Source organism: Rhynchophorus ferrugineus, unplaced genomic scaffold, assembly GCF_030347505.1.
Source record: "Rhynchophorus ferrugineus isolate W39M unplaced genomic scaffold, kcgeb_rfMv2 rfM6, whole genome shotgun sequence".
In the NCBI taxonomy this organism is placed as follows: domain Eukaryota; kingdom Metazoa; phylum Arthropoda; class Insecta; order Coleoptera; family Curculionidae; genus Rhynchophorus; species Rhynchophorus ferrugineus.
The window spans coordinates 19,315,652-19,328,726 of NW_027472585.1; the positions used below are offsets into that span (position 1 = coordinate 19,315,652).

The 13,075-nt window shown below is 30.9% G+C and overlaps 5 protein-coding genes across 6 annotated transcripts in view; 4 read left to right on the forward strand and 1 right to left on the reverse strand.

The window, feature by feature from the left end:
• Positions 1-468: 468 nt before the first annotated feature.
• Positions 469-2,613, forward strand: LOC143198430 (cx9C motif-containing protein 4). The gene is made up of 2 exons (XM_076407629.1): positions 469-616; positions 672-2,613. Exons 1-2 carry the CDS (start codon positions 559-561, stop codon positions 800-802), a joined length of 189 nt encoding a protein of 62 aa, XP_076263744.1. The 5' UTR covers positions 469-558; the 3' UTR covers positions 803-2,613.
• Positions 679-2,613, forward strand: PIG-M (Phosphatidylinositol glycan anchor biosynthesis class M). The gene has a single exon (XM_076407607.1). The coding sequence runs from the start codon at positions 1,127-1,129 to the stop codon at positions 2,543-2,545; it is 1,419 nt and encodes a 472-aa protein (XP_076263722.1). The 5' UTR covers positions 679-1,126; the 3' UTR covers positions 2,546-2,613.
• Positions 2,614-4,486: 1,873 nt separating this feature from the next.
• eIF6 (eukaryotic translation initiation factor 6) overlaps positions 4,487-13,075 on the reverse strand; it is a 32,449-nt gene continuing 23,860 nt past the window's right edge. The window contains exons 2-6 of the mRNA XM_076407623.1: positions 5,636-5,869; positions 5,239-5,500; positions 5,007-5,183; positions 4,746-4,927; positions 4,487-4,690 (exon numbers count right to left, since the gene is read on the reverse strand). Of these exons, the coding sequence (XP_076263738.1) occupies positions 4,681-4,690; positions 4,746-4,927; positions 5,007-5,183; positions 5,239-5,500; positions 5,636-5,742 (738 nt within the window). The 5' untranslated portion in view covers positions 5,743-5,869 and the 3' untranslated portion in view covers positions 4,487-4,680. The remainder of the gene's footprint in view (positions 4,691-4,745; positions 4,928-5,006; positions 5,184-5,238; positions 5,501-5,635; positions 5,870-13,075) is intronic.
• On the forward strand, positions 6,227-8,555 carry Rcc1 (Regulator of chromosome condensation 1). Of its 2 annotated transcripts, none has more exons than XM_076408553.1 (8): positions 6,227-6,379; positions 6,469-6,668; positions 6,726-6,908; positions 6,970-7,201; positions 7,303-7,452; positions 7,513-7,674; positions 7,733-7,843; positions 7,901-8,555. In XM_076408553.1, exons 1-8 carry the CDS (start codon positions 6,313-6,315, stop codon positions 8,098-8,100), a joined length of 1,305 nt encoding a protein of 434 aa, XP_076264668.1. In that variant the 5' UTR covers positions 6,227-6,312; the 3' UTR covers positions 8,101-8,555. The 2 variants fall into 2 exon arrangements, with proteins under 2 accessions (XP_076264668.1, XP_076264669.1); XM_076408554.1 differs by having other exon boundaries at positions 6,970-7,186.
• Positions 11,191-13,075, forward strand: part of LOC143198427 (frequenin-2) — a 170,903-nt gene continuing 169,018 nt past the window's right edge. Inside the window, exon 1 of the mRNA XM_076407625.1 lies at positions 11,191-11,369. Coding sequence (XP_076263740.1) covers positions 11,306-11,369 — 64 coding nt within the window. The 5' untranslated portion in view covers positions 11,191-11,305. The remainder of the gene's footprint in view (positions 11,370-13,075) is intronic.

The window sequence follows — 13,075 nt, forward strand, 5'->3', positions numbered from 1 at the left end:
AATTTTTAAATACTATGATTTAATAATAAAACAATATCAGTCAAAACAAGTATAGTTGTTGCTGCTGTTGCGATATCCGCGGGTTCGAATCGTGTTGGGGCATGTTAGAAATTTAAGTTTGTGATTGTCCTGGACAAGAGTATAAAATCCGACAAAGGAAAATGATCCCAGTAAGGGTAATAATATATGATATAAAAAATATGAGAAATCTAGAAACCTAAGGAAACACTGTATAATTTAACACTGTTACAAAATTAATCATGAATTGGGGCTTGCCAAATTAATATAATTTAGAATTAACTAATTGCCCTACAACAAAGAATTCACAAAAACGCGTAGAATGTGTATTTTTACTTCATGAATTATTTTACTTTTTACTATTTTTAGTAGTCTACTTTTTACTTATAGAATATTTTGGTACAATCGAATGTTTTGATGGGTCTCGCTCGATTATTCCCATCACTAATTTTTAGGTTATGTCATAATTTTATATCTCAACAACTTCAATTTTATCAGATATAAAGTTAAAAATAATACTTAATTTTTTTATTTACTTTAATGCCTGTGGTTGATCCTTGTAAAGTATTTGCCTGTAAGATTCAAGCTTGCTTAAAAGGTATTAGCCTGATCGAATGGTTTAAAAATAATTATATAATTCTGCGACATTTCAGAACATAAATTTCAAGAATCAGCTTGCCAGTATGCTATAGAAGATATGCGTGAATGTTGTCGTAAATGGAAAGAGAAAAGTTACGTTTGCGGTGGAATTGATACTGCGAAAGAAGATAAGATAAAGCAATGATATTTATTTCCTCAGAAAACTACAATTTTGCATAACATTATTCGAAGTATATTACTTGAGAGTTTTCTCATACTTACTTTTTGGTTTTGAACATCAAAGCAATCAAATGATGGAATCAGTTGCTAAAGCTAAATATCGGTTCAGATATTATCCAGCTATTTTTGGGAAGTGCAGTAAACAAGCCAGTACATATGCTACATGTGTTTTGAAGCATGATAATCTAAGCAAGAATAATTGTTTGGAAGAATTTACTGGTTTCAAAAACTGCCTGCAAAAAGCCGCCACAGAATTAAAGACTCGCATTTAAGTTACAAACCAGTGAAAATGAAAAAAAATATGCATCAAACTTTATTATATAAATTTATTAATAGGAATACTATTACACATCTTATTTGTGCTAGTATAATTAGATTGTGTTTGGTTCTTTATGGCATATTGCATGACCAATCGTCTGATGTACAATATACCGATATTGATTATAAAGTTTTTACTGATGCAGCACGACATGTAGTTGAAAATAATTCACCTTTTAATCGGAAGACTTTCAGGTATTCCCCATTGATTGCTTATTTTTTGACTCCAAACATCTACCTTCATCCAGCTTTTGGGAAAATATTTTTTTGTACAGTAGATATATTGGTAGCTTGTTTAATTAGGAAATTGGTTCAACACAATGTTTCTGAGTGGTGCCAGTATCAATCAAATAAGGCAGGCGAGGAAAAAGCATTTTTTTGGGGACACAGAGCTATGCTTTTATGGCTTTACAACCCAATGACCCTGGCCATATCGACTAGAGGAAATTCAGACTCCTTAGCTTGTTTTTTAGTGATTTCCACAGCCTACTGTCTACAAACAAAAAGTAATCCCTTCGCCGTCGGTTTATTGCACGGTTTTTCGGTACATTTTCGCTTATATCCCGTTATTTATAGTTTAACGTATTACATGTATTTAAGTGAGTTTTCGTATTATATCAAGGTTGATCATCAAGTTGCTAGGACTATAGTTTCCGGGAAAAACCTTAAGAATAAACAAAAACATCTCTTGAAGAAATATTCGAATCAGATAGAGAAAACGAAGACTTCCATATTTCGAAGAGAGAATTTGTGGTACATTATTCCCAATATCAATCAATTAAGGTTCGTTTTTGGTAGCGCAGTATCGTTGGCGGTTTTAACGGGGCTTTTCTACTGGTTGTACGGATATCAATTCTTATACGAATCGCTTATATATCATTTCATGAGGGTCGATTTTAAGCACAACTTTTCGTTGTACTTTTACCTTCAGTATCTAGCCGCTTGGATTAAATTCGACTATTGGGCAATAACCATCTGGCAACCGCTCTTGATGAATTTACCCTCGTTGATATTGATGTTGTTCCTCTCGATTTATTTCGGCCTTAACAGGTACTGTTTGAATTTCGCCATACTATCGGAGACCGTGGTGTTCGTGATATACAACAAAGTGGTCACTTCGCAATACTTCGTGTGGATAATGGGCCTTTTGCCGCTTTGTATCTGGCAGATTAAATTCTCCCCCAGAATGGTGGTGGTTTTCTCGGTAATTTGGTTGATAGCTCAGGGGGCATGGCTTTTACCGGCGTATCTTTTGGAATTCCAGGGGGAGAATACTTACTTGTACATATGGATACAGAGCGTGTCTTTGTTCTGCGCTCACGTGGGTATTTTGGGGCGATTGGTCAAAAATTTTATTACTACCATGCACGAATCCAAAAGAACTGATTAGCAATCGATTCAAGTAGTGTTTGTATTTAGTGATATATTATTGTAGCATAATAAATAACATAAATTTTAGATTAATTTTTTATGTCTGCCTACCTTAATGTGATAAGGAATTAGTCTAAAATATTTGGATTTTTCTCTCTTTGTTAAATGTCCCTAATAAAAAGTATATAAACCATTCTTCGGTTAAAATCTTTTTTTATCAATTACATCTTACATTTAAAATGCTTAGTACAATCTTATTTTACCAATTAATAAATTAATACATAAGCGAGGGCGAGTACGGAATTAATACATCAGTAAGTATTTCCTAAATTACAATAAAACTGAACTACTTAAGCTAAAATTAAGAACACTCTTATACATTAAATAAGTTCGTGTGGTTTGGTTCGCTTCAATCTTCTGAATCTTCCTACCGGACAATAGTAGCTGTAGCTTCCACGTTGTTGTGATTAGCAACCGCATTTCATGTCTTAAGGCGAAATATTAGGTCACTTCGTATATCTATTTGATTTCGAGATCATCAGCTGCAGCTTTTCGTGGATTACGTAGCGATAAGCATGGTAATTAATCGTAGAATTTTGTTTTGGGTGCGTTGGGTTACTAGTTGGTTTGGTATTTTAGTGCAACCCCATAGGCCCAAATTGGCTTGGCTGGCTCTAATATGATTGATAAAATAATCTCTTTGATTTTAGGTCAAGTTGAGGGTATTTTCCGACTAACTAGTATATTTGCTTGATTTTGGGTCTATTCTGCTCTGCTTTGTGTCTAATATGATGTTTCCAATTTAGTCAATCAACTCAATTTTGTCGAGGTGTTAATCTGATTGTGCTTGAGGAATCGGGCTGATATAATTAGGTTTTTGTTATTTCACCTAAACCGCAAAATTAACATGGACAGATTCGGAGCTACTAAGCTGTATTTTCCACTTTCTAGTCCATTTTAAGTCTTTCGTTGTTGGGATATCAGCAGTATAGAGCAGATACAAGAAAAATAAAAATGTGTACAAATTTCATGTTAATTCATCGACTAGTGATCTAGAACATTACATAAGCGATCACTTTCACTGGACTAAAAGAGATGTTATTAATATAAAAAAAATATTGCTTCAAATATAAACATATTGCCAAATGTCATCCTTTATTTTAACGATTTGTGTATATGACATTTTTTATAATTAATGGAGACACTTTATAATCTTTTTAGATATATAAGTAAAAATACTCCCCTTCTAATTCTCCTTCAATAACATGTATTAATGAAACATTTATTAGAAAAAGTTTTACAGGATTAATAAAAAATTTGAGCTTTCAAACATTATGAAATATAGAAATGTTAACGATTTTATCTAAAATTATTCTAGTGCCAAGAATAGAATTAACATAAATATTATGGCAATATGATTTTAAAATTAAAAAATATATTTATATGCCCAGACTAATATTATTGTTAACATTATATATTACAATCTTCAATAAATTATGACAAAACAAATTAAAATCAACAAACCAATCCTTTAATTAATTGTATATTACTGCCAATATTTAGCATTTTCTTTCTTTTTGTCAAAGCCTCCTCGAATTTTACTAATAATAACTACTCTCTTGTTAAAATTTTAACTTTACTAATTCTTCTAAATATATTTGTTATTCTTTTGCTTTATGTATAGTATTGGATATAATTTTACTTGTAGAAGTAAGATTAAAAGTATTGTTTGTATGTGGATGCTTATTAATTTCCTAATTATTAATCGTCACTTCGTTTTTAAGAGATATATATATATATCCCTAATTTAAATATGAGCATTTCATAGATGTTTTTATGATGACACTCACAGTATGTTTTATATATACAATTTAATCCATTGATTACAAAAATCAGCATGATTCACTTATTAACAGCATTTATATTTGGTTATATATTTTTGTAATATAATAAAAAAATATGTTTTAAAATGTTTTTTTATTTGCTTAGGTGTGTAGCAGGTTAAGACAAAAGAACATTGTATTTAATAAAATAAACTGTTTAATTGATAATTAGATAATCGGACACGTGGGTAGTACCATTTTGAAGATCCAAGTTATCCAAGATCCATATTATGTTAGAATCCATATATATTTACACTTTGGTTATCTTAATTTATGACATACTAAAACAAAAGGTCAATGAGTGATGAGTAATAAGCAAAGCAATCTGTTGGTTACCCTTCAATCAAGCTGGCTCTCATTTCTGAGGTAATTTTACTAGGTTCAGCTTCATTTAGTCTAAATACTGACTCCACAACTGCCAATTCTGTTGATGTTGTGTCCATTCCAGTGAACGCTACCCAATCATTGACAACCACGCCTGCTCCAAGGACTGAACTACCACAATTCACTGTTCCTGCCTACAAGATAAGATATTATTAACAATAACATTCCCAGTATAAACTTTTTTTTTGTTATTTAATATAATTATTTACTTACAACTAACGGCACTTGTAATAATGATGAAAGCTCCTCTTGGTCTACTATGCTTGTGTTTGGGTGAACTAGACATCCTCTATTATTTAAGACACAGTAAGAACCTACCAAAACATTACCAGCTATGGTATGCCTAAATACTTCAACTCCTAATGTATCTGCTATTATTTCTTCTGTTTCCTATGAAATATTAATATTACTCTATCACTTAATGACTTATTTAAGTTCAACTTACTCTATCTAAATCTGGATGAACTAGCGCTACATAATCATTACAAGCTACAACATTTCCTAAAGCCGACAGTCTTTCTTCAACCCTCTGAACTTTAACAGATTCTGGGAGTGCATTTCTTAACTGTTGCAATTCTTGATCAAATGTGGAGTTTGGAACCAAGAGGCCATTTTTATTTCCAACACACATCCTGCCAACTATACGACATCCAGCCAATGAGGCATGTATCACTGGAATAGTTTCTGCTAATTCTGACTCGAAGGTGCTACAAAAATATATTGTGCAATATTATTTATTAGTAATTTAATTAGAGTAATAACAGTTTTATAAAAACGATGTGGAATAACTAACAACAAAATGATTAAGTGCAATTCAAAATAAACTTGATCCAAAATATTACCTATAGAATACTTCTGAACCACCAATACTCGCTAAACAATAAGCATTTGTTAATTTTGCAAAAACGCCTATTTCATTTTTACTTTCAAAATGTGTACGCACAGCCATCTTTACTGAATTTAATGCTGAGACTATTATGGGCGTACAAAAAGTTTTTCCAAACTACACCGTAAGTCCCTTAACGCAGATTATTTGAAAACACTAAAAAACATAACCTCTCTTTTATCAAGGTTTACTAAACACGTTGTATAGTCATTTTATATATGATCTACAGACATTTATTCAAAACTACACTGCAAATCCTTTACTACAGATTATTTTAACGCACTAAAAAGCATAACCTTTTTTATAAGAGCTTACGGAACACGTTGTAAAACTATTTTATATATGATCTGTAGTAGTCATATCATTTAGTACAACATATTAAACAAAATATCAACGGTTTTATAATTTTTAATTAATTTTTGTATAAGTGTAGTATATATCTAGCTGTAATACATATTTTAAATATATAATTATATATGGTCGCTTATATTTAAATATATGATCAGTAGAACAATTGACATATGTCAATGTCAAGGCCAATCTGGCGGGTTTTCTGACTTTAGATTTCCAACCTTAAATATTTATTTCCCTCCTGTTAGTTTAGTGAAGTGCATCGGTATTAAAGGTCTAAGAATGGCACCAAAAAGGAAAATTGTTGATACACACACAAATGACGTTGCTAAAGCTAAAAGAACAAAATGTAAGTTATATAATTATGTTTATAATGTATTGTTTGTCAGTTTCCGGTACTTCTTAAGTTATTTTAATGTGAAAATCTTCTATTTTCAGTTACATTAGATAATGTAAGACTGCCTGAATGTACAACTGAAGGAGTAGTATTAGTAACAGGGGCTGGAGATGTTGGACAATTAGGATTAGGCCCTGATGTCTTGGAAAAAGCAAGACCAGCTTTAGTAAATTTAAGTTCTGAAATTGTTGATATATACGCAGGTGGCATGCATACAGTATGTTTGACAAAGGATGGAAAGGTTAGTTGTAGTACATTGTTTATCTAATTCTCTATATTAATATATACATCAAAATAGGTGTTGACTTTTGGATGTAATGATGAAGGAGCATTGGGCAGGGTGACCGATGGAAAAGAAGATGCTGAATTCACAGCTGGAGAAGTAGAACTACCAGGGAAAGTTATTCAAATTTCTGCTGGCGATTCTCATACTGCAGCTTTGTTAGACGATGGACGTGTGTTTGCTTGGGGTACTTTTAGGGTTAGTATCAATTTTTATTTATTTTTGAATATTTTGGTTACTTGACTATATAATTTTTAAGGATTCTCATGGTAATATGGGTATGAGCTTAAAAGGAAATGAGCGTCTACCATATGAAATCTTGAAGAATCACCATGTAGTAAAAATAGCATCCGGTGCCGATCATATAGTGTTTTTGACCAATCATGGTGAAGTGTTGACCTGTGGATGTGCAGAACAAGGTCAATTAGGTCGAACATCAGTCAGAGGCAGCAGTAGAAATGCTAGGAATGGTATTGGTAAAGGAAATATAGGTCTGATCATTTTTTAACAGTTATTGTAGGCATTTGTGTTTTGTTTATGTGTTTGATAGACATTGTGATGTTTATTGACTTTATTTTTTTTTATATTTTAGTTAAATTGGTAAATCCAGCACCCATTAGTGTAAAACCCAGCCTGAAACTACATTTTGATAACATATGGGCTGGATCATATTGTTCATTTGCCAAGGTAGTTGATAAGGATGATGTCTATGTGTTTGGGTTAAATAATTACAATCAAATTGGTAAGTTATTTTATTGCATAGGCGTTTGTATAAATTATACTGACTATTTGTTGGTTCAAGGTTTAAGTAACACAGAACCTGAATATTTTCCAAAGAAGTCTCCAGAGTTTTCTAAGTATAATTGGGACCATATATCAAGTGGTCAGCACCATACTGTAGCTTTAAGTAGTGATGGTAAGGTATATGCTATAGGTAGGAAGGAATATGGAAGATTAGGATTAGGTAAGTGTAAATAGAATTTTATGTGATTGTATGTTTATGTGTTGTTTTCTGATAATAGGAAAAGATTGTCAAGATGCCCAAATATTGACAGAAGTAAAAGTTTTGTCTGACAAAAAAATTATTAATATTGCATGTGGATCATCTACATCTTTTGCGGTAACAGGAGATGGTAAGTTTGATTAAATTTTTTCCACATAGAAACGGTACAAACAAAATTTTATTTTAGGTCAGCTGCATGCTTGGGGAATGGGTACAAATGGACAATTAGGTATGGGTGATGAAGATGACTATTTCGAACCTACCCAGGTTAAAGGTAAACAGATAAATGACAGGAAAGTGGTGCGGGCATCAAGTGGTGGACAGCACACCGTTATTTTATGCGCCTCAGATAATAATAATAAACCTGAACAGAAAAACTGCAAATGAATGAACTAGCACACCCCAACTTACGTTATGGTACTTCCGGAAATGCATCGCATTATTTTTAAAGCCTTTTTAAAACCCAGTTAAAATTAATCAAGCCCATTATTTCTTGAAGAACAGTATAGCTGATTTTCTTCAATCTTTATTTGTATTTACTCTTTTCGACTTTGTCTTTCTATTTAGTATTTGTTCTTGTTTATAGGTTATTTATATTTTAAAATAAATTGTATACAAACTAGTGTGTAATATATTATTGTTTAAAGAGTGACCTTTTGTAATCGATAGTTGATTGTTAACATTTGATATCCAATGTCAAATTTTAGTTTTATCTGACATTTAGTAGAAAGTCCACAACTCTAATGTTTTTGTTCTATCAAAATTGATATATTTAGTGATAGTTTGTAATGAGTTTGTCTGTTGAAAGTGTACTGATTTTTTTCAATAAATGGTTCTATAAATTGTAGTGTTATTTCGATTGTTACTACTGTGTATTGGTGCAAGGAAATGTTCGAGTTGACAACCAAATTTTACTGGAACATAATATTGGCAAAATTCAGTTTTATGTTAATACCAATGTGCTGACTAAAAATAATTAACGTTTATTAGTATATGGGTTTCATGTTAATCTATAGGCCAGCCAATACGACTATTAATATATGTTCTTGAATTGGGGGCGATTCGCTCTTCATTTCGGACCAAGCCTACTCATATTAATAATTGATATTAAATTTAGAGTTCAAGTAACAAATTCAATTAAATGATTAACACACTGATTTATTTTTATTGTTTATTATAAATTATGTTTATTAAAACAAATTAAACCATTTATAGCCTATCCAAAGTAGCAGTGAACTTACGCCATCTCAATTTATGACATTTTAGTTTATTTTAACTTTGCTATATAACAACGTTCTAATATAAATAACATAATTAAATAAATATGTTATAAAATATAATTTATTTTAACGTTATAGTACCTCTAATGCATATACTATCGAAGGACTGAAACTGTAGTTTGTTAATCAGCCATAATAGTTTGTAGGTTAGAGAATTTCGAAGACAATTGACCACCGAACGGTTTTATGCAGGCTGAGTCGCCTGTATGTTCTAAACTATCCCATGGCAACTTATCTCTTTTTGACTGGTATAAATTGAGAAGGAAAATATTGTAATTAATACTAATTTACAAATTGCAAAAGGCAATAAATTATATATTTCAATTTGGATAGACTATATATAACAAAAAATATGGATAGAAACCAGTTTGACGGCTTTCTCTTTAAATAGTGAGAATTCGTAAGCGTCACTTAACCGTTTCGTTCGGCATCGCATGTCAATTTTTTTAATATGTCGGACATTTCACATCTTTTACATAAGGACCAAAAAAGTTCTATTTCGTTGATATAAGGACATAGAGTAATATATAGAGTGTTAATTTAATATAAATAATTTCAGAATTGTTTTGCATGGTCTCAGCAGAAAGGCGCTGAGAACGTTATTTCGCTAAATTTCATTGGTTAGTTTAAATTATCATTACAGGCACCTGTAAAGAAGATATTTTAATAGGAAAGCATTTCGTTAGTCGAGGACAAATATAAATATTATAAAATATCATAAAGCAAAAATATAAGTATATAATGAATATAAATAAAAAATAAAGAAATATAAATATATAAATAAAAATAATTAAATGTGAATATAAGAAAGGCTGCAATCTAAATGAATACATAAGATATCTACTGGCAAATATAATCAAAATTGTCTATAGCGCTTTTTCCCCTTTTCAAACTTCTTTAGTGTTATCAATTTAAATAATATGTATTAAATTTTCTACCTTTTTGTTGCCTCATTCTGAAAGCAGAGCAGCATAGCTAAAAGTTTGTGTCTGTTTATATTTTACTTGCTTGTTCAACGCAAAAATGTATTGAGACAAGTTATAATTATTTTTACATGTTATTGTGAAAATTGTGGAACGGATCATTAAAACCGTTAAATTGTACGATATACGTCAGAATGGAGAAAACATACCAAAAAGTATTACTTCAAAGAACGGCGACACAAAATTAAAATGTATAATATATATCAAAATTACTACTGTGCTCTTATTATGGTAAAATCGAGGAGTTAAAGAGACAGCTTAAGGATCTATTAACAATATAATAAAATAACCACTTGTCTATAAAATCAAGCTCATCTTGTTGATCTAGAAATATCTAGAAGTATAATTTTATTTAGTACTGATGTATTTTTTTAACATCTTTGTTGAAATTGTTTTCTCGGTTGAGATAATGCTGATCATAGTCAATGTCAGACACACAAAAATGACGTCCTAAACAAACCACTGAAACAAACAATCGGATTATAAAAATTGGGCAATTAAATGCTTTCGTAGGGAAATTTAAATGAACCAATAAAAAAAGTGGTCTCAGAGCCATTATTGGTTGGACCACGCAAAACATTTTCTCGATTTCGACTATTTAAGTAAAACCTCTATGTATACGGACGATTTCTTTTGTTCAGGGCCGACACGTCATTCTATTTATTCTTGATATTTTTTACCGAAAACATATTTCATTGCTTGATATGATTAGATTAGATAATTAGTTAGTTAGGTTAGATAATTGTTACGTTGTGTATCAGTTATCAATATTTGTTTTAGCGTTCCTTTTTAATTTCGGTATATTGACAATAGTTAATTCAAATACTTTTAAAATAATTTTTGGCGTATATATCGATGTAAAATGTATATATTTTAAATATTGGAAATATTAAATTTATGTATCTTATAGATACAGTTTTTCATCGTTTTTTTTCTTTATCGAGGTAAAACATTTATGCCGGTATTATTTACGGGATGATCTTTCCAAACATGGTCGTAAATATTTATTCCGGAGACTCGCGAGGCCTTCCTTTATCTCGCTTCTGGGCTTGGCCAGCCAGCGAGCGCGCAATAATAAACTTACCATTGGAACGACAAGAATTGTTTTCGCGACCGCCTTCCGTGCCCGACAGATGGCGCAAGCGTCGCGTATCACGGCGAATAGTCCTAGAAGGAATTTTCTTGGCTTTCAGTTCGGTTTCGATTGTCCGAGAGGGGTTGTATCATCGGTTGGTTCGTACGCAAATCTCACTCAGGAATAATTACTGATCCCTGTAGATGAATTAAAAGGGTTTTGTCGACGGGAATTTTTACAGGTTTTCGATCGAAATGGGCAAGAAAAACTCGAAACTAAAGCAGGACACCATCGACAGACTCACCACGGCAACTTATTGTAAGTTTTTGTTATTATATGATAATGTTTTTTCGGGAAATATTACATGCATAAAAAAGTAATTCGCGCCTTAAAATTTTGACAGGTAAATTTCTTGGAAATAACTTTTTTTGATAAGAACTTTATGGATGGACATTTCGAAGAACAACTTTTTGCCGACGTTTCTAAAAATAGTGACATAACGCGATGACAATTTTGGTCCTTAGAAGCAAAAAAATTTATTAATATATTTTTGATAGGTAAATGGCTTTGAATTGGATAAAAAGTTAAAAGTAAGTGATAATATGGGCAAATGTCCGAACTCTATGGTGGTTTAATTCGATAAATAAATAGGTCAATTTGATGCCTATTTAATGAAATAATTCACAATATTATCACACCACTAACTGATAGTTCTTAACTCTTTAGGTTTTCAATAAATTTGATGAATTTTAAAGCAAAAATAAAATCATTGTTTGAATCATGTTACTCGTTTTTTTACGAAACAGTATACTTTCCTGCTATTTTTGTTAAAATTAAAAGTTACTTTTATAGCTTTATTATTCCGGCTGTGTTGTTTCGTGTAGAATGAGTTATGTTGATTTTATACAATGTGATATTCATAAGATGGTGTCTTGTGCGAGAGAATAGGACTGGTTTCACTCTAACCACCGCTTTTATCTTATTTTATTCAGAGGGGTCTTCCTCGGTAACCGTTTGATTTGATTGTTTTGATTTCGAAGTCTTTTAATTTGTGTTATTTATTTTATGATATATGGTGTTCATATATTTGATTGGAGATATATTGTTTTTGATTTTTTGTAAAAATTTTCTGATGTATAGTATAATTGATGTAAGGTCCTGGTTTGACATGAAAATACACGATAAGTGATATGAATATCCTGATGCAGCTTAACGTATTTATTAAATACGTTAATTGATAATTAGAATTAGTACCTGTTCTGTTTGTCTGTTTGTTGTTCTGTCGTTTGAATATTTTGATGACCATTTCATAATTTACGAAATTATGATATACACGTTGGTTTAAGATAACTATTCACTTGCACTTATATATACATATTGTAATTTTTAAGGGGAATTACACTTGCTATTATATTAATTTTGTTACTACATGCAATTATAAAGTGTATTGATTGTCCAATTGTTGCTTGTATGATTGTCTTAATAACCTACGCAGAGGTAATGTGATTTTAAAGAAGATACTTTCAAGATGTTTTGAATGGCATCCAATACAGGTCATATATTTCACATGCTGTTTTCTTAATTTCCTTGTTATTTGAGTTACGTATTTTCTGAATACATTTTTCTGAATACATACATTATTGTACTCTAAAAGTGGTTTAGTGCCCTAACGTGATTGTAAAAAATGTTGAATGTTTTATTAGTTCAGTTGTGAGAATTTCCTCATATTAAATAAACTTTGAGGAAATTCAAAATAAGATTTAAAGAAATGTAAAGAGGGAATTTAAAAAAGTGTTAGTATCAACCTGTTGTATCATAATTCAATATTTTGAATTTTGTACTTCACAATTTGTGGAATTATGAAGTGTCTTTGTTAGTTGTATTAATGGAATATTTTGATAGGTTACGTTAGGTTACTATTATTTCATTTATTAAGCTAGTATTTAAAGGGCAACTCTTTTGCCAATTGACTGGTTATATTGATTTGAATGAGTGGTAATCAGAATACTCGAGTTTCTACAGTG

Bases quoted from the DNA above. Each gene is read 5' to 3' on its own strand.
- LOC143198430 (XM_076407629.1), top strand. From the start codon at position 559: ATGCCTGTGGTTGATCCTTGTAAAGTATTTGCCTGTAAGATTCAAGCT. The intron at 617-671 runs GTATTAGCCTGA...GCGACATTTCAG, and splicing joins GATTCAAGCTTGCTTAAAAG to AACATAAATTTCAAGAATCA.
- PIG-M (XM_076407607.1), top strand. From the start codon at position 1,127: ATGAAAAAAAATATGCATCAAACTTTATTATATAAATTTATTAATAGG.
- Rcc1 (XM_076408553.1), top strand. From the start codon at position 6,313: ATGGCACCAAAAAGGAAAATTGTTGATACACACACAAATGACGTTGCT. The intron at 6,669-6,725 runs GTTAGTTGTAGT...ACATCAAAATAG, and splicing joins GTTTGACAAAGGATGGAAAG to GTGTTGACTTTTGGATGTAA. The intron at 7,202-7,302 runs GTCTGATCATTT...TTTATATTTTAG, and splicing joins TATTGGTAAAGGAAATATAG to TTAAATTGGTAAATCCAGCA.